The sequence below is a fragment of the Oculina patagonica genome, chromosome 4, assembly GCF_052425735.1.
Source record: "Oculina patagonica isolate OP01 chromosome 4, crgOcupat, whole genome shotgun sequence".
NCBI lineage: Eukaryota > Metazoa > Cnidaria > Anthozoa > Scleractinia > Oculinidae > Oculina > Oculina patagonica.
In genome coordinates, this window is record NC_135761.1 from 56,481,111 (window position 1) to 56,502,236 (window position 21,126).

A 21,126-nucleotide genomic window follows, 5' to 3' on the forward strand; every position below is an offset into this window, starting at 1 on the left:
CCATTCCATCTGACGATAGAAATCGGTATCGGGAATCAATTGATACAATCGATATTCATGTCAGCTAATGATCGATAATAGGATGGACTTACCTTTTTACCACTATTCAAGCTGAAGCGAACTTATCAATTCACTGTCCGACTCACTGTATGCTGATTAGAAAAAAACTTAATGTTTGGAAAATATGTTTGGAAAATACAAACAATGCATGATTTACCAATCTGTGGAAAGACGTAATAAGATTGTTGTGTCTAGTTGAAAAAGCTTTTCTTTTCGACTTCTTTGTCAATGTCAACAGCCGTATTACAGTTGATTCCTTCTTTCTTCTTCTAAAGCGAAAAAGCCGCTAATTGAATGTTCGTCTGAGACGTACGCATACTTGGCTTCACACTAGAAGCTAACTTAGTTTCTAGCAAGCACTCGACTCACGTTTTACAAAATCAGGCTTCAGACTTGATGACAAAGTATATTACTTGAGGTACAAGCTGTTAAACATCGTGACAACGCTGCACGCCGCTTTCAGTTGGCTTTCATTTCCTATTTGTCAAGTACGTTCTCAAGTGTGGTGTAGACCATACTTGGCTGCGTACTTCGGCTTCTTTGAACTACGAAAGTTTCCATGGTCACCAAGTAAAGTTCAAGTAAGTACGTTTTACCCCTTCACACTCAAAGTAGGTTCCAAGTGCACTTAGATTATACTTACGAGCTCTAGTGTGAAGCCAATTAAAAATACCTCATTGTTGCATATTTTCGCGGGACTTATAAAAGAGCCGCAAAAACTTCTTTTTACGTTTTTTAAACGTATTTTTAAGGCTTTGAACGTATTTTTTGGCCAAATCTCGAAAATCATAGTTCTGCGAAATACATGTATGCCCGTTTCAGTTGAGCGATATTAAGTTCCCGCGAAAAGAAGTAACAATAAGGTACGTCTAGACACTCGCACAGTCCACAAAACATGCATTGTTCGCTGTTTTCGCCTTGTGAGAGGTAGGCGGGTCAGTTAACTTAACATGCTGACATATTGCTCAACTTCAACGTTGACTGGTTGTCGTCAGGGTCGATGAAAAATCAATCAAGAGGTTGTTAAATACTCCGCTTATTCATTGTTCGACAAAACTTATTCAACAAAAGGCAGGCATAAATACATTGTATTGGTCATACATTCATTTCAAAGTGCTTTTAAAGAATTCATTCATGGTAAGGATTATTAGGCCACCACTTCTACCATGAGTTGCGAATAAACTACTCAACCTCCTTTTTAACACGAGCAAATTCTCTTCCTCGGTAGTCTAAAACACCCGTTTATTTTCTATGTGATCTACGAACGCCTTAGATAATGTATCAAGCACTGGAGAGAGTGTTTCGTCCCAGTTCCAAACTCCGAACGTGTCGAAATCAACTTCAAAATGTTTGGAAAAGTACCGTCAAACTGACTCCATTTAGTGCTTGAAATGTTACAAGAAATCCAACATGTACGTACAGGTTCACATGTATTTAAATTGATTACACGGTTTCTTTGTTTTGAAACATTACTATTTGCTATAATTTGGCAGAATACAAATTTAAGTGGATGCTTAAAAATCCCTTAGCTTGTTCCCTCTTAAGCTTTTTGTTTGGCTCGCCCCTCCTTTTGCATTTTTCCAACAGACTGACAGTTCGGGAACAAGCCAGTCTTTTCTTTATCTTTATACCTAACGTCGATTAGTTTCACAGGATCTCGATACCATGCTGTTGGTCGTTGAGGAGTGCGATTATAGATTCAACAAACAAGTAGAACTTGTCTGTACAAAGATTACCAAGTTCACTCGTTAACGTTTTTTCTTGTAGAATCAACCAATTCAATTTCTCTTGATATCTTCCTTTGTTGTGAACTTCGTCTTGATCCGAAATTCTCCGAACGCGTCGACCATTTCAAATCTTGTACCTTCACTTTCAAACTAGCTTTAAAAGCAGGCAGTCTAAGGCAGTAAATAACTGGGTTGATCATTGACTGTACTGCAAATAGGAGCCGAGCGCATCTGAAAACTGTAGTAGTTGCCTGGTAGCAATTTCGGCATATATTCAGTCGAGAGATAAAGATATAAAATATGGGAATGGCCCAGCAGACGAGGAAGGCCCCTGCCACCAACAACAGAGTTACTGCTAAAGCGTTCTCCTGTTTGGCAGCAGTACCGAGTTTACGGTGTTTCCTGCGTCGAAATGATATCCAAATAGAGACATAACAAGCCACTATTGTGAGAGTAATTACCGTGATCACCACTGGTACTAAAAGGTTATATAATAAAGACAGCTTCGTTAATCCACTCTGAAAAAACACTGTTACTGTTGTCATGATGGCTGACAGAACCCAAATACCCACAAGGGCTATTTTGTAAGTCCTGTTGGTTACAACTAGGTGACGTAAAGGCCAAATAGTTGCGTGCATTCGTTCCACAGCAATTACACCAAGGGTAAAGAGAGATGCCGTTTTGGAAAACGCATTTATAGCTTGGTTCACGTAATTAACAACAACTGTTGGTTTAAGCAGGTAGACCACCGAAAATGGTAACCCTAAAGCTCCAAACAAAAGATCTGCAACAGCAAGGTTGATAACCATCACGTGCCTTCGAGTTCTGAGTGACTTGGTTCTGGTAAAGATGGACAACGTCAAAACGTTTATGACAATGACCATAGTCCCCACCACAGCATAAATTACACTCCAGGCAATTATTTCAGAACCTATGTGTTGATCTGAAGCATGGTAATCCTCCATTGATGTTTCAAAATTCTTTCTGTTTAGGAAAACAAGATATATACAGTGCAAGATAGGAAGATGAGGAAACAACCACTCATAAATACCCTCCAAAAAGGAACAATTCTGCAAACATTTTGTCTGTTTAGAATAACATGTATTCAAGCCATCGTAATCTGCATAATGAATTAATACTGTAGTAATTACAAGTAGCTGAAAAAGTAAACAAACGTCAATGTTAACAAATCAATAATATTGCCAAATATTCCTTTCGCGATACATCAAACGGAAAATATATCACCAAGTTACCATTCTCCGATTTTTTTAACATACCGGTAGTTAAAAACAGTCAGCGCTTTGTCGCTGGTGATGTCAGAGGTGTCCTTTGTTGCTGATTTAATTTGTAAATGATGTTTTAAGTGGACCGCAATGACTGATTCTATCAGGATGGTAGATTATAAAAGTAAAATTGTACGATTTCTTTATTATGGTTATTTTTTAAAGTTTATCTATTCCATAATGTTGTAATGTAGGAAAACATATAAAAATATCCATCCTTCGTTATCTGCCTTCTGTTGTGGCCATTCATATGTGATTACGACTAGATCATAAGTGTGTTATTTCCCCTGCGAGTCAATTAACTTATCCAACATAGTATTTGCAAAATATAATATATAATATAATATATAATATAATATATTTTCCATCCAGTAGTGGATCGCTGGTTATCAGTGAAACTTGTACTGGCTTTTAGAAATACGAAGAAAAAATAGTGATTAAGAAGTGATTTTGCCTTGAAATGAACTTAGCAAAACAGAAATAAATCCACTATGTTACCTTTATCTTTGTAAACAGCGACAAACTTCGATTTAGTGAGTGACTTATGGAAAAGTAACCGTACTAGTACTAGAACGCCAGTTTCTGTTTTTGCTTGAACCAAGAGAATCAGGTACACCATATACTATAGCTTTCTAAAAGCTTGGGACTTCCAACAACTTTTTTTATCGGCAGCAGCTGTTTTTGTTTGTTAATGTGCGTTTTTATTTATGCTAAACACGACATGTAATACACCAAGTACATGTATGCAAATTTTCAACCGAAAATACTGCTTCTTGTTTTTCTTATTTTTTTTAAAGAAAGGGCATGATGTGAATTAAGGTTAGTCCAGCGACGACTATAATTTTAATCATATCTTTGGACTGGATATGTAGATACACTTGTCTGGTATTGATGCTGTTTATATTCGCGCTCTTTAGAATTCTAGATCTTTTAACTCCCTAATGTAATACTTCTTTGGTGACTGTTTTTAAATTTTGACAGAACAAAGGCTTCCTTCCTAAGTTTTTCTTTCTGTTAACCCTTTTCGGACGAGTGGGGTCGAATTCGACCCCGTCATGCTAGATCAGAGTCAAAACATATTTCCCTCCCCTACACAGGTTATTTTTGCCTGTATGAAGCTGCAGTGACGGGGAAAACTATACAGCGGTTATCCAATTACATAAACATAGAGTCGGCCATTTTTCTTTCAAGAAAATTCCCAATTTCTCTTCGCCGTTTCGTCGTTCTACGTTTGTTTACATCTGTGGAAAGGCATGGCGTCAGATTATTTTAATACTGAACAAGCTTTAGAAATGTTTTTTGCGGGCTAGAAGTGATCTTGAGGACGACGAAAGCTTGGAAGACGATTTTGACGATCGTGGAAACTGTATCTGACTCGTTGTTCATTTATTTCGTGAGACGGACGTTTCTCTGAAGGATCGATTCAACCTTTGCCACCATGTCACAAGCCTTCGCTGCTAGAATAGGAGATAGAGCTAAGAATTCATTGTTTATTTTCTTTAATGTATTAGACGAAGTTTAAAAATGATTGTTTGAACATTTTGGCCACGTTAAATTGACATGTTCGATTCGAAGCTCACTGGAAGCTGTCCTAGGAGCTGCTACCACGTGTTTCTCCCTATGTTATACTAGAGTGAAAGTCACATTATTTTGTATATAGGAAATCGCTGTTGGCTAAATGATTGTGCTAAATGAATAACATATATAATAGCCTTTTTGATGATATATACATTTCCCAGAAAAAAATGTAAAACATCTTGAGAAAACTCGTTCAAACCTAAAAGTTTTTATTTTAATTTGCATATTTGCATAAATTATGTATGTTTATCGGTTACCATGGATACGGATATAAATTATTTGTTTATTTTTGGGTCAAAAAATGTTCAGAATTTTATAAGCTTTCTAACCATATATAACATGTGTATATTACTGCAAAGTGTACTTCTTGATAAAAGTATTTTGTTTTGTAGCCCTGAGAACCATTTCCTGTCTAAAAAAAATTCAGTCTGAAAAGGGTTAACAGTGGATGACAGCACGAACCTGAGTGGGATGCTGTTCCCTTTTAAATGTTATTCCCAGCTGCTCGCTACATCCAAAGAAAACGCAGATAATCAGTGCAATTTCAATATTAAAAATTGTGTTGGTGACAGATAGTGACAAAAAAAAAATTATCGAATACAACAACAACTAACGATAAATTTTAATTATCTAGCTCTTAGTTGCAAGATAGCTGTTTTCTCATGGAAAACACCAGTCATTTTGAAACCTTCTTCGAATGCTCGCGAGAATTTTGACAATCCTTGAAATGAAAGTCAAAATTTCGCTGATGGCAAGTCCTTCAAATAATCCAAATTGAAATATAGCTAGATGGGTATATTTACACAGAGCAACAAACACAGAAATGCGGTGTCATCTAAAATACAATCACAAGTGATCCTCTTGACATGGCAAATTGTAAAATTGACGACCGTAATTACCTCGTCACTTCTCGGTTTTCACAAAGGGATTTCAAACCGGAAACTTAAGTTTATGGTCGTAAAAACCATTTTTTGATGATATGGAGTCGAGTATAAATCACCTTAATGGAATCTTCTTTTTTGATGCTTAATCTTATCTTGTAATCATAACTAGTTTTTAAACAGCGTTAATTAAAAGTTTGTTCAATCACCGATAATTTTTATAAGGTTAGCAATAGATGAAAGCTGGATAAAATACCGCACTTTGAAATATAAACAAATCCAAACTTTTTGAAACAATAAATGATACCATTAGCACAGCAATAGTCGCGTAATTTTACAACATTCGTAACGGTAATATCCTTCCGCGGACTGAATTAAGGAACATGAAATTCCAGGTAAACCTTCAAACAGCAAATTCCTAACAGTCAAGCGACTAGCACCAGACATTTCCTTTGAGTTCGTGAGTCGTCTACTCCTGCACGGCTCTGACGCGGTACATTTTATGATTGTTACCGTTTTACAAATACGTGTAGTACAGGTCTGCAAAAGAAGCCTTTAGCAACTAATTGATATGAACGAATACAGTGCTTGTCGTAAAAGAGGTTGTTGTTTATCGTGGTAAAATACAATAATAATAAAGTGTTATCGTTGTCTCACGTTGTAGCTATAGTCACTTGTGATCTCAATCTCCACTGCAAAATGCTTGTCGTCTTTAGGAGATAAGGTCGACTAGTTAAGCACAACATTTTAAAGCATGATTTGTTAGTTTTACTTCTTCAGCCCGAAAAAGTTATCGATGTGGCGGCGCTAACACATTCGAAGCTTGATTTACCAAATGTGCTGCACTATTCTCATCTTCTTATGGTGATTCCTCAGTATTGCATTGTGCATCCTGACACAGGGACCGTGGAGCCGAGGGGGCTAGGGGGCTATATAAAGCTAAGTCCCCCAATATTTCCGAAAAAATTGAAGACTTACTAAATAAGAGTCTCTAAAGCCCCCTACTTCAAGTCACTAGTCAGCGACCCCACCCCATCCCCCTCCCACCCCCAATTAAAGAAATGCTCCGCGGTCCCTGAATAATACATATATGTTATTTGCCGGCTGGGAGGTCCGTATAGTGGAAAACTGTGACCAAGGTCATGAAAATGCAGGCCGAGGAAAGCATTTTCAAGGCCGAGGTCACAGTTTTTCACTGTATGGACAGACCCTAGGTCGGGTGTTTGATTAAAAAAAAAAACCTACAAAGATTTTCTTGCAAAATGTGTTTGTGAAAGTGGTAAATGATCATCACAATGAATTTCCAATTTAAGCAATAGCACATTTGCACGATGTCGTCATTTGACTACAAATACCAGAATTCATTTCGCCTTTCCTTTGTTATTCAAATTTTGAATTCCCAGTGGGGTTTGAAAAACAATTGCTCTAATTAGAATGACAAAAAGACAAAGCGGAGGATTCTGGTAGTTGTAGTCAAGTGACGCCATCATGCAAATCGCCTATTGGAATAAAGAAGCCTGAGGAAAATTGCAGAGGAAAATTTTTCATCCCCCCCTCCCCCCTCCAAGAAAATAATGGTCCGTCCCTAAGAGCTTACTGCCAAACAAAATAAAGTCGCTTAAATGAACAGTACTCAAGGAAAAGTTTATTAGAAAAAAAAGCATCTAAAATAAAAAAAGCACAATGTAAAACCAAAACAGAGCATAAAAAATCAGCGAGTCGCGAAACACTTTAATTTAACTCCAATTCGGCTTGAGAGTTCTTTAAGTTAATAAAACTTACTATTCAGACTGGAAAGCACTTGCAACACATATTTTCCAGTTATTTGCATTTGTATTTAACGAGTCAAAAACCTCTGTTGATTCCCACAGTATTTTGTTTTGATAAATAGTTTACGAAAGTAAAACTGAATGAATAGAAGCTTAAATGTGTAGTTCGGTCGCCTGCACACGGCACAATATTGCGATAATTCATTTGACTTTTTTTTAATAAAGCATCTCATTTTCTTGAATGGCCTTAAACTATAATTTCATTTTGTCAATAAAGAGAATAGATACTCGCCTTTTGGAGAACTTCAAGGCCTTTAATTACACTGCTTATTTTCCCTTTCAAATTTACAGCGGTTTGTGAGCAACAACATCGATTTTGGAAAGCAAAACTGTCATGGCTTTGTTCGTCTCGCCGCGAAATGAAACTCACGAAACATCTACATCTACATCTACATTTAATATGTTGGTAAAAAGTCCATACGGATATCACACCAACGTCTAAAAATAAGTAAAAATACAATATGTACATATATAATAACTGAAAAATTCTAAATTAATTCTAAAAATCTAAAAATTCTAAAGCGTTACCGTGGCCCGTGGGCAGAGATAGGAGAATCTTGCCCGCGCTAAGAACCAATCAGATTGCAGGATTCGTTACCGTGCTCAGAGAAAAAAATAATGTGCAGTACTTTACGCGTGATTAGCGCGCGCACATAAACAAAATGGTGGCTTTTTCTTTATAGCCCAATAAATTATGCCGGGAGTTCAACAGTTAAAAACAGCATGCCCTTGATTATTTTGCTTCATAACAGGCCAGGCTTCCCTCTGTCCTGTGATCAATATCCCATTTCACCCATGTTGTTTCATCATGTTATCAATACCATGCTCTCTTTCGTTAACAGTGCGATTGTAGATTTAACACTAACTAGCCTGCGTTGCAGGCGTCTGAGTGTGTAGTTTAATAAAACTGAGCGCGTTTTTAAAGAGTGCGCGATCGCGAGAAGGCCGCGCGATTTTTCCTCGCGTGGCCCCCTCGCGCCTTTTGCGTTTCCCATACAAGCGCTCGAAACTACGGCGCCTGCTACGCAGGCTAAACACTAATAAGCTTAAATAGAACTTGCATGTAGACGAATAACAAAGTTCACTCGTTAACTTTTTCTCTTGAAGCACTAGCCATTTCAAATTCTTTTGATGTTTGCCTTTGTCGTGGATTTCGTCTTGATCCAAAATTATCCGAACATTTCAAATCGTGTAACCACACTTTCAAACTAGCTTTAAACGCCGGAAGTCCAAAGCAGTAAATAACTGGGTTGATCATTGACTGTACTGCAGTTAGGAGCCTTGCGTATCTGAAAAAAGGAACAGTTGGATGGTAACAATTCTTGCACATATCCAGTGCAGAAATTGAGATATAAAACATGGGAATGGCCCAACAGACTAGGAACACTCCAGCCACCAACAAGAGGGTAACTGCTAAGGCTTTATCATGTTTGGCTGCAGAACCAAGGTTTCTTTGCTTTCTACGTTGAAATGATATCCAAATGGATACGTAACAGGCCACTATTGTCAAAGTACTTGCAGTAATCACCATCGGTACTAAAAGGTTATAAAATACAGTTGCCTCCGTTAATCCACTCTGATAAAATCCCATAGTTGTTGTCAGGAAGGCCGACAGAACCCAAATAACCACAAGGGCTATTTTATAAATCATGTTATTTATAACGTGGTGACGTAAAGGCCAAATAGTTGCGTGCATTCGTTCCACAGCAATTACACCGTGGGTAAAAAGAGATGCTGTTTTGGAAAATGCATTCAAAGCTTGATGCACGTAATAAAAAACAACTGTTGGTTTCAGCAAGTAGACCACCGAGAATGGCAATCCTAAAACTCCAAACAAAAGATCAGCTACAGCAAGGTTGATAACCATCACGTGCTTTCGAGTTCTGAGTGACTTGGTTCTGACGAAGATGGACAAAGTCAAAGCGTTTATGACAACGATCATAGTCCCTACCACAGCATAAGTTGCACTCCAAGCAATTACTTCAGAACGTTTGTTTGTAGCGTTAAAATTCTCCATTGACGTTTCAGAATTCTATCTGGGTGAAAAAGACAAATTAAATTATTAAAATGCGAAACTTATCAGTTATGTATTGAATGATCCAGAATGATCCATCGTACAATACAAATGTAGATCAACATATAGCCAAAACTATAATATCAGTTACTCGTACAAAAACGAAGAAACAAAACGAAGGAGAGGGACAGTTTAACCTGGTGTAGTTGATGATTTAAAACAGGCTTCCAATTGATATGCATCGCTTCTTGGCATACAGTTTAACTTGAAACTTGTGGGAGTGGAGTCCGGATGGTAAAAGACTCCGGTTGTTTACCATTGACACGTTAAAAATAGGTTGGTTTGCAGTTTGGGTAAACGATAAGCAAAAGCCCCTAACGCAGAGCGCCTGGAACCGAGCAGAACAGCTGCCTTAACGGGTCGAAAGTTGCGGAAGGCCTATTTTTGGTATATAGAAGCAAATGGTACTGTAAGCACATTTCCGTTCGATATGGTAGCAAAATCTAGGAACCTTCGCTTCAGATGCATGTCGAAATTTATGCTCTGAAACTCATTGTTGTCGCTTTCATGATTTGCAATTTTGTGACGGGGAAAATCATATTGGAAATTGAAAAAAAAAATGAAAATGAAAGTTTCATAATATTGGCGTCCATTATCCGTTAAGTTAACTAATCGAAACTAATGTTTTTACTTGACCGCTGCGGCGATTATTTTTGGCCGAAGGGGGTAAATAATTAGAAAGTGTACGATGACTTTAATTTTTTTTCATTATGTTATTTTTGCACCTTTTCTACCCTTACGTATCCAATATACTTTAAAACAATAGCCACGACATAGAATTAACATTTTAGTAATCAAAACGCTTCCGTTCATGGCAAAAGACCAGATAAGAAACCATAAATTTGTAAACATTCGTCTAGTTAACAAACTATATCTTTAGTGGCCATGTAAACGCGATAACGACTAGATCGTTAGTGTGTTTTACCCCACACCATTCAATTAACGTTTTGCATTTGCAAATTATTTCATCTTTATTACAAGCGGATCGCTGATCCCCGCAGAAATCTTCTTTTAGCGAAAAAGTTAGCAGAAACCTTCTACTAACTTCTACTTCTTTGAACTTTAAACCTCGCATGGAGTTAAACTTAACAGCAACAGCAAAAAAAAAAGAATAAATCCTTTATGAAACTTTTGTCTTGTTTAAACAGCGACAAGATTTGTGCAGTTTGAAATCCTGCCCCAAAGCTTATTTAAATCAAGGTTGTGTGATGACATTTTCCTTCGTTGCCCCAAACCAAAACAGACAGTCACCACCGCAAAAAACTTGTGTATCTCCAAATAATCTCAAAATTAGAAAAAGAAGTAAGATCGGCAGTGGTTGTTTTTGATTGCGTACCTTTATTATGCTAATCTAAAAATGTAATCCCACATCACCATGAAAAGTCTGGACTGAAAATCCTAACTCGTTAAAAAAAAGAAATGTTGAGCCGGCGTAAATCGAAGTGAGTTCAGGTTGTCTCAACGATGAATAAAGTTTTGTAGCACATCCGTATGGATGGAGTATCACGTACACTATGACATTATAATGTCGCTAAATAAACGGTCTTTAGAATTCTAGATCTTTTAACGACCTAAAGAAATACTTCTTTGGTGACCATTTTTTAAATGTTGACCTAAACAAAGACCACATCTAAGGTTTTTTGCATCAAATAGTGGGTAATAGCACAAACCTGACTAAAATGCTTGTCCTCCTTTTCAATATTACTCTCAACTGCAACTGCTTGCCAAATCTACGCCGGGAAAGCGTGAATAATAATATAATTAGAATATTAAGATTGTGTTTGCGGTAGATTGCGATAAAAGAATAAATTACGAAAAACAACAATGATAGCTAAACTTCAATTTGAGTCGTCTCTTGGCAAAACACCAGTCTTTTTAAATACTTCCTTTCAGTGCTACCCGGTGCATTTTAGTCTAAAATTGATCAGAACTAATGATAATTCATTCTTAAAATCCAATTTGAAATAAAGTTGAGTATGTTTTCACATATCAAGAACAAATATAATAATTGCAATTTCATAGTTTAAACAAAAAAAGTCATTTTGACATATCAAATGTTAAAATTGACGGCGAAATCAAAATATGTTAATTAATTTCCCAGAAAGGCGCTCCGTAAACGGACTAAGCGAAATTAACTTATAGCGGTAAAAACCGTGTTTTGGTGGATAATGAATTGAGTTGAGTGCATTAAAATTTGTAATTTGCGGCTTTACGAAGACATTAAAAGCAGCAATGTCGCAATATTGTTTAAGAAAATGATGAAGCAATGATGACCTTTGCAAGTTTAAAAACAAAGAAACTCAATAATATTGCAAGTCAAATGGACTGCGAACAGTCTCACTTTTTGTCTTGCCTGGATTTCAAACTGTTGCATACGGCAAAAATAGCATAAGCTATTTAGGTCCTGGAATTTGTTGCAAACATAGCCATTTTATGAGATCGTCTGAATACGTTGACATAATTTTTAAGAGGTGCATCAAATCAGTTGATCTCTAAAACTGATATGCAATACTTGTAAAGACTGTTTTCTATGTAACAGCTAATTGCCGATTTTATTGTGCAATTGGTTGTATTGTTTTATCTTTTAAATTTCAAATTTTGGCACTTGTTATTACATAATTCTAGTAAGGTGACCCCTAATCAGCATACATCGTATGTTAGCGAATTTTGACACGTCGCTATCTTTTCTTATCTTATCTCATCTCATCTCATCTCGTCTCGTCTCATCTCGTCTCGTCTCGTCTCATCTCATCTCATCTCATCTTATCTTATCTTATCTTATCTTATCTTATCTTATCTTATCTTATCTTATCTTATCTTATCTTATCTTATCTCGTCTCGTCTCGTCTCGTCTCGTCTCGTCTCGTCTCGTCTCGTCTCGTCTCGTCTCGTCTCATCCCTTCCCTTCCCTTCTCATCTCATCTCATCTCATCTCATTTCATTTCATCTCATCTCATCTCATCTCATCTCGTCTCGTCTCGTCTCATCTCGTCTCGTCTCATCTCATCTCATCTCATCTCATCTTATCTTATCTTATCTTATCTTATCTTATCTCATCTCATCTTATCTTATCTTATCTTATCTTATCTTATCTTATCTTATCTTATCTCGTCTCGTCTCGTCTCGTCTCGTCTCATCCCTTCCCTTCCCTTCCCTTCTCATCTCATCTCATCTCATCTCATCTCATCTCATCTCATCTCATCTCATTTCATCTCATCTCATCTCATCTCATCTCATCTCATCTTATCTTATCTTATCTTGATGATCATGATTATCGTGATAGTGGAAGCGGCCGCACTAATATAGTTGACTGGCTTATTTTTTAGAAACCCGACTAAAAATTTCAACAAAACAAAACTCGGTTAAAGGAGCAATGTCGCAATATTTGTCTTCATGATTACGGTATTTGTAAACGAGTAAAATGGCTGGCTATCTTGAACATGTTATCATATGCCCGATTCTTCTTCTGCTTTTTTGATTTATTTCAATTTCTTCTTCTTCAATTTTCCAGGGGGTTCTCTTCAGGCTTTTAGAAGTGCCTGTTGGACAGGTTGAACTTCCCAATTTATTTTAAAAAAATGTCCCATTAAATGTAGCACGACAATGCACACGTTATTTTACATCATGCGTAACTGCGATATCCTTCTACATACTGAATTAAGGTTACTCACAATTTTAAGTAAAATGCTTCAAATAGCACATCCCTAACATCCATGTGCCTAGCGAAAAGCGTCACTTTTGTACGTGTTTTTCCCTCGCGTTTTGAGCCACTGGCAGTAACCTGCACCACTTGCAAGCCGGCTCTTTAGTATTAGTCAAATAAAACAATAGACAGAGCAAAAGCAATAAAGCAATGACCTAGTCCTAATAACAATAGAGGCGCAGGATAACAAGACTGGATGAAAATCTTTAAAGTAGTGCAAGTCAAATAAGCGACTGGTTTGGGTATGTCCTCAGTACGGCACTGACTCAGTACATTTTACGTTCGTTACATACCGGTGTTTTTTTGTACCGTTTTACAAATGTGACGGTGCGACAAAAGAAAGACGCTTTTAGCAACTAATTGATATAAAAACGATAGGCTCCATTTGGCGTGAAAATATGCACTGATATTGTCTGTTCCGAGAAGCGAACAAAGGTTTTAAAACCGTAGTTATCTACCTTTGGATAACCAATTCGACTTAACACTTCAAAGCGACAACCACGTCATGAAATTAGCATAAGTAATCAAAACTCTTCTTGGTAGAATATCAGATAGGAAACCATGAAAATTGTAAACATTGGACAGATTAACTGTCTTTTTATAACCTCTAGCTCAAACGCCATGACGACTAAATCGTTAGTGTGTTTTACCCTACACCTGTCAATTAACGTTTTCAGCGCTCTTCACGCATTTGCAAATTACTACGCCGATATTATTAGGGATTCTTGATTGCTGGTTCACCCCAAAAAACTTAGGCTGCCAAAACAACATACTGCCTTTTCTATATAGCTAAGAAATAGATATTGAGTGTTCAGTGTGTTCAGATTTTCCAACGATGAATAGAGGTTTGAAGCACATCTCTGGATGAAATATCATGATCAGGTACACAGAGCCATTTATGTGGTCTTTAGAGTTCTGGATATAATACCTATAGGAATACTTTATTTTGTGACCAACAAAGACTTCATCTTATTTTAGATATTCTTTGTCAGTATTTAGCGCGAATGATAGCACAAACCTGACTGAAATGCTTGTCCTGACTGAAATGTTTGTCCTCTCTTCGAATATTACTCTTAACTGCCTGCCAAATCCACGAAAAACGTAAATTTCAATGCACTTTGAATAATTAGATTGTTTTTGTAGTAGTTTGTGATAAAAGAATAAATTATGGAGAATAATAAAAGCTGGCGGTCATTCAAGTACCCTCTTGATTGATGACTCACACTGCTGACTCACCCTCATACGTGTAGTCCGTATTGCAGATACGGCGGCCATGTTGATTCTGCCCCAGGGCATCCTATAATATTTAATAAAATGACTTATTGTTTTTATTATGGTAACTGCAGAATTTTCATAATAAAAGAATAAATCATATCAATAAGTATAAAAGGATGCCCTGGGGACAAAATCAATGTGGCCGCCGTATCTGCATACGCTGAAGCAGGCACAAAATCACAACATGTACACGCCTGAGATGATGGCTGTGGTCACAACAACGCCATAACTTTAGTTTAACCCTGGTTGGTATCAAGTTACATGACGTCATACTCAACTGTAAGCAGTGGCTCCGGTCGACTTTGTGGTCACACCAACGCAATTAACTACAGTAAATTTTGCATGATTAGCCTTTCGATGACGTCAGACTTAATCGTCATCCGTAAGAGCCCTATTAAATTGGTGATCCGTAAAACGTAGACATGGCTGACCGGCAAAAACGTTTTCTGGTCATTGTCCTTAGTTCTAACTGGATGGTAGATTATAAAAGTAAAATTGTACGATTTCTTCATTGTAGTAATTTTTGTATACCTTAATGTGGAAGTCATACATATACATAACAGTAACAAAAATATATGAAGAGAAGAATAAATCAAAGTCTCTTCGAGATGTCGACGTTTTTGCATGAAGTATGAGTCGAAGGTTTATCCTGTGCATTGTTCTTCGAACTTATCATTACAGTTGCTTTGTAGTTTAGTTTAACAATTTCCTATCTTCGCGGAGGAAATGCAGCCATATAATTTTGTCAAAAATGGCTCGTCCGCGCCGGGTATTTATACACATATTCCTTAACATTACACAAATAAACAGTGAAAATTTCACCGAGATCTGACAATTCTATACTTTAAAATTGCAAGGACCTTTCGAGGCAGTCGATTACGGCAGCGAAATTAGCAAATGAAACAGCAAAATATGCGTTCGACGCTTTGTTTTTGCGACGCCATATTTGAATTGTTATAGCCGGGTAGACCGCTGTTCAATGTGTTCAAGGCCGTATCGTTACGATTGCTCCACGAAAAAGCACGAAAAAAAATACGGATATTTCCGACTTCTGTCGGAGAAAACATTGCGCATATAATTGGGGCGTAAACAAATCGTTACACTCAAGCTGCGTTTTGTCTAGGCTTTGCGAGGGTCGGATATCAAGACCCAGGATTAATAAACAAAAGCCATATATACAGTGAATGCTTTCGAATTATATTTGAAGATGAAATACGAAAGAATTTTGCTGTATTTGACTGAAATTCCACTCGAACTGCGTAGATACGATCGCATGTTGTAAAGCCGATTCATGCAACATTGCTGTCATTCCCTGTCAACGCGAGGTCACGTCCCTATCGACCTAGGCTGATGACGAAATAGAGTTGCGCTTGCATGTAGCGACCAAATTTGGCCTAATTTTTAACCGCTCCTAAGCTAAAAGAAGCCCCCATCTCTTGCATTTGTTTTAACTTCAATAATATCTTTGAAAAGAGCGAGTTTTTTGGTATGGTTTATTTTTGACGTTTGTAATTTTTAAACGATGTAAGTGCTAGTGATTATTTATTCGTGTTTTAGTTACGCAATCCATTGTTTGTGCGACGCTTTTTATAGATCGCCTTTCAGACACACGTGCGTTGAGATAAGAAAGCTGACATGTCACTTTTAAAATTGTTATATAACGTTTGTAAATGTGACAAGTCACGTTTTTTTCACGAGATCGCAAGTGATCACCCACAGCGGAAAGTAATCCCTTGAGAAATTAAAACAGTCCCTTGACAAATTAAAAAAGTCCCTTGAGAGTTTACAAATATGTGGTTCCAACATAACCACATAACCCCTATTCTACGTTTTTAGCTTGTAAACAAGCAAAAACGTCGAAAAAATCATGCTTGGCGGGACTCGAATCCTGCCCTCTACGATACCGGTGCAGCGCTCCAACCAATTGAGCTAACAAGCCAACTGGGAGCTGGTCATTAAATTGGTTCGTAATATACCCGGGAATTTTATTCATTATTTCACCACAGATAATCACTGCAATTTCAATATTCAAGACTGTGTTGGTGAAAGATAGTGATAAAGAATAAATTATCGAAAACAGCAACAGCTAACGATCACTTTTAATTATCTCTTAGTTACAAGATGTTTTTTTTATGGGAAACAACAGTCGTTTTGAATTCTTCCTTCCAATGCTCGTGTATTTAGAAAATTCCATGAACATATAGTCAAATTGGCTGATGGCAAATCCTTCAAATAATCCAAATTAAAATATAGTTAGATGGGCATGTTTATACAGAGCAACAAACACAGAAATGTGGTTTCATCTAAAATGCAAACTTTTTTACATGGCAATTCAAAATTTGGGTACAGTAATTACTGCGTCACTTATTTTCAGAAAGGCGAAACTTTATTTTATGGGCGTAAAAACCATGTTTAGCGGATATATAGTCGAGTATATATCACCTTAATGGAATCTTCTTTTTATCTTGTAATGAAAAATAGTCTTAAATTTAAAACAGCGTTAATTGAAGGTTTTTCCAAGCACCGATAATTTTTATAAGGTTAAAAACTGATGAAAGCTGGATAATATAACGCACTTTGAAATATAAACGAATCCAAACTTATTAAAACAATAAATGACATCATTAGCACGACAATGCACACATCATTTTCCAACATTCGTATCCTTCTGCAGACTGAATTATGGAACATCACATTTCAGGTAATTATAAACCTTCAAACACCAAGTCCCTGACTGTCAAGTGTTTTTCCTCGCGGTTTGAGCGACTGGAGTGGTACTTACTCAGTGTGAGTCGTCTACCTCAGCACGGCTCTGACTAAGTACATTTTATGTTTGTCACCGTTTTACTATTTGATATGAATGAATATCGTGCTTGTCGTAAAAGAGGTTGTATTTCATCGTGGTACAGTACAAAAATAATAAAGTATTATCGTTTGTCTCACGATGTAGTCACTTGGGATGTGAATATCGCAACGTTTCGACTACCTACTGCCAGTCTTTGAGTGATAAGGTCGGCAGGTTAAGCGTCATCTTATTAAGCACGATGGTCCACTGTGATTGGTTGGTTGGTTAAGCGTCACCTTATTAAGCACGATGGTCCACTGTGATTGGTTGGTTGTTACCGTCGTTTGGGACATGACTGCTGCGCAGCCCAAAAATGTTATTCAATGTGGCGGCGCCAACACAATCGAAGCTTGATTTACTAAATGGGCTGCAATACTCTTAACTTCTTGTTAAGGTGATTCCACTGAAATAGAAGGAGTATTAAAAGTTTTCTGAAACTTGGTCCAGGAAACAATTATGTTATGAGCATTAAAAAAATGAAATAAAAAATGGGGGTCACCGCGCTAGTTTTTGTGCAAAATGGATGGGCATTATAGCAAATTTACGACCCGCGAGATATATACAGTCAACTCTCGCCTTGCGGACACCCCGCTATTACGGACGCTCGATATTACGGACAAAATTCAGATCCCCGGCGAAAGTTGTAGAGGTTTGACTGGAAATGAGGTTTGACTGGAAATGACTCCTCGCTATTACGGAATTACGGACACTTTCGTGGTACCAAAAGAACAATTTTATTGTTTTGACTCTCGATAAAGCGGACACCATGAACTTCTCACATAACATTATCACATAAAATTGCAGTGTGTTGAATACTATTTGTCGAAACACACTTCAGAAGTCTTCTGCAATAATTATTTTTGCATCAATTGCTTCAGTAGCTGTACACCAGACTTTGCTTTTTCACTTCAGCTTGCGCCCTTTTTTTCCAGACGACTCCTTTGGAGAAACCAAACCCTCAAACCCTCGACCATTGTCATTCTTCATACCTAACGACTACTGAGTTGTTTCACGACTGTTGATAAGCTCGTCATAACCCATTCTATTTAACCTATGTTAACGCCATTTTTTCCCTCACACCCCGCTATTACGGACTCTCGATATTACGGACACTAAACGAAGTCCCGAGCGTGTCCGCTATAACGAGAGTTGACTGTATTAGGAACCCTAGTAATCCAAATGGGGATCGCTATTGTTTCCAGAAAAAAACATTTTTGCATTAAAGAATTAGTCTAGTTCAACAAAATAGACTTTGATCTTATATTAAAAACTATTCTCATTGTACAGGAATTAAGATAAGGAAAGAAATTTAAGATTTGCTTCGTGCGCACGTTAACAGCACCACCTAAAAACGTGTTTTTTACGGCATTAAAATTAAAATATCTCAATGTAGAATTTTAAACTTTTTTTAAAATCGCGATATATTGTAGACAATAGTATGACATTTAAATTAATGCGTTAAAAAATGGGGGTCACCGTGCTCGTTTAAGAGAAAACGACCATTTATTTCCTTACCGAGCTTAGCCTGAAGGGAATCTCGTAGTGTTCTGTGTGCGCGAGCGCTTGTGCGCGCGCTAAATGACGCGAAAACTTATGCGCAGAAAGGATGCGTAATGCAATACCGTGGAATCACCTTAAGTTGATTCCTCAGTATTGTATTGCGCATCCATTGCGCAGAGTTTGAGGCGTGATAAGCGCGCGCACATACTGAACAAAATGGCTTCTTTTTCTATACGTCTTGGCCATGTTGTATCTTAATGCATCAACTGCTCGGTCGTTGAACAGTGCCATTGTAGATTCAACAAACAAGCTTACCTGGAGGTCTGTAGAAGGATAACAAAGTTTATTCGCTAACTTTATTTCTTGAAGCATTAATCATTTCAAATTCTTTTGAAATGATTGTCGTGGAGTTCGTCTTGATTCGAAATTCTCCGAACGCGAACATTTCAAATCGTGTAACCCCACTTTCAAACTAGCTTTAAACGCTGACATCCCGATGCAGTAAATAACTGGGTTGATCATTGACTGTACTGCAGTTAGGAGCCTTGTGCATCTGATAAATGTAACAGATGGCTGGTAGCAATTCTTGCATATGTCCAGTCGAGAAATTGAGATATAAAACATAGAAAAAGCCCAACAGACTAGAAACGCTCCTGTCACCAAGGTGAGAGTGACTGCTAAAGCTTTATCTTGTCCGTTTACAGAACCAATGTTTCTTTGCTTTCTACGTCGAAATGATATCCAAATGGATACGTAACAAGACACCGTTGTCAAAGTACCTGAATCACTATCGGTACTAAAAGGTTAAATACAGTTGTCTCTAGTAATCCACTCTGATAAAAAATCAATGTTGTTGTCAAGACGGCCGACAGAACCCAAATAACCACAAGGGCTATTTTGTAAACCCTGTTGTTCATAACTTGGTGACGTAATGGCCAAACGGTTGCATGCATACGTTCCACAGTAATTACACCAAGGGTTAAGAGCGATGCTGTTTTGGAAAACGCATTCAAAGCTTTGTACATGTAATAAAAAATAATCGTTGGTTTAAGTAGGTAGACCACCGAAAATGGCAATCCTATAGCTCCAAACAAAAGATCTGCGACAGCAAGGTTGATAACCATCACGTGCTTTCGAGTTTTCAGTGACTTGGTTCTGATGAAGATCCACAACGTCAAAGTGTTTATGACAACGATCATAGTCCCCATCACAGCATAAACTATACTCCAAGCAATTATTTCAGAACCTAACTGTTCTTTTGCAGCATGGTAATCCTCCATTGACGTTTCAAAATTCTTTCTGCCTAAGACCCGGGGTATCCAATCGAACGTTCGGTAATCGAACTCAATCGAACACCAATCGTTCGATTGGGTTCGGTAATCGAACATAATCGTACTCACAATAAAATTTGGTCAATCGAACGTTCGATTACCGAACAGTGAACAATCGAACTCAATCGAACGTTCGATTACCGAACAACCAACAATCGAACTCAATCGAACGTTCGATTACCGAACTCCTGTTTGTTTATACCGCGTTCATATTGTACGGTGCACCGTTCCCCTAATCCTTTTTTTGGCGATTCGCCATACCCCGGGATAGGACGATTGCCTGCACAATAGCCAAAGGGGCACACCAGTCTGCCACATGGTTAGGAGAAATTTTGCCAAATGTGTGTTCTTCACATATTGAACAGAACTGCCTGTGTTGCAGTGAATGAAATGGTGCAACTTCTGTTTGAGTGTAACGGTGAAAAGCAGGGCAGAAACCATATCCTTCCTTCTAATAAAGAAATGTAAACAATAGTGCATTTCAGTTATTTTACCGTCGTTTTGTTCTCTTCTACCAAATATATTTTACTAAACATTGACATTCAGTTCGATATTTGGACGTTTTTATATTTGTTCCATTCAATAAAAGTTGATTTTGATTAGTCCTGCGTGATTTACTTATCAAGAGAAAGATGCCGAACAAAATCGAACCCGATTGAGTTCGATTGTGTTCGATTGTGTTCGATTATGTTCGATTATGTTCGATCGGTTCGATTGGTTCGAAAATCGAACTCACAGCAAAATAGAAGTTCGATTTTGTTCGATTACCGAACCCAATCGAACGATTGGTGTTCGATTGGGTTCGATTGATTTTTGGTTCGATTTTGTTCGATTGGATACCCCGGGCTAAGAAGACAAGATATATACAGTGTAAGATAGGAAGCCGACAAGAAAACATGCCTACTCTGGGACCTAAAGTCGCCGTAAATTTGGGGGACTTGTTAGCCTTAACAACAACCTTTTCGGCCAACCTGAGAAAATGCTTGACAATAATATCTTGTAACGGATTAGCATTGCATCCAGGAGGTGTAGCAACTCTC

The 21,126-nt window shown here is 37.5% G+C and overlaps 1 protein-coding gene across 2 annotated transcripts; it reads right to left on the minus strand.

Annotated features, from left to right (window-relative positions):
* Positions 1-7,882: 7,882 nt before the first annotated feature.
* Positions 7,883-14,275, minus strand: LOC144648879 (trace amine-associated receptor 13c-like). 2 transcript variants are annotated; one of them, XM_078508326.1, is made up of 3 exons: positions 14,154-14,275; positions 11,103-11,162; positions 7,883-9,390 (listed from the first exon to the last, which is right to left on the minus strand). In XM_078508326.1, the coding sequence occupies exon 3, from the start codon at positions 9,373-9,375 to the stop codon at positions 8,440-8,442; it is 936 nt and encodes a 311-aa protein (XP_078364452.1). In that variant the 5' UTR covers positions 9,376-9,390; positions 11,103-11,162; positions 14,154-14,275; the 3' UTR covers positions 7,883-8,439. The 2 variants fall into 2 exon arrangements, with proteins under 2 accessions (XP_078364452.1, XP_078364451.1); XM_078508325.1 differs by having other exon boundaries at positions 7,883-9,394.
* Between the last annotated feature and the right edge of the window lie 6,851 nt (positions 14,276-21,126).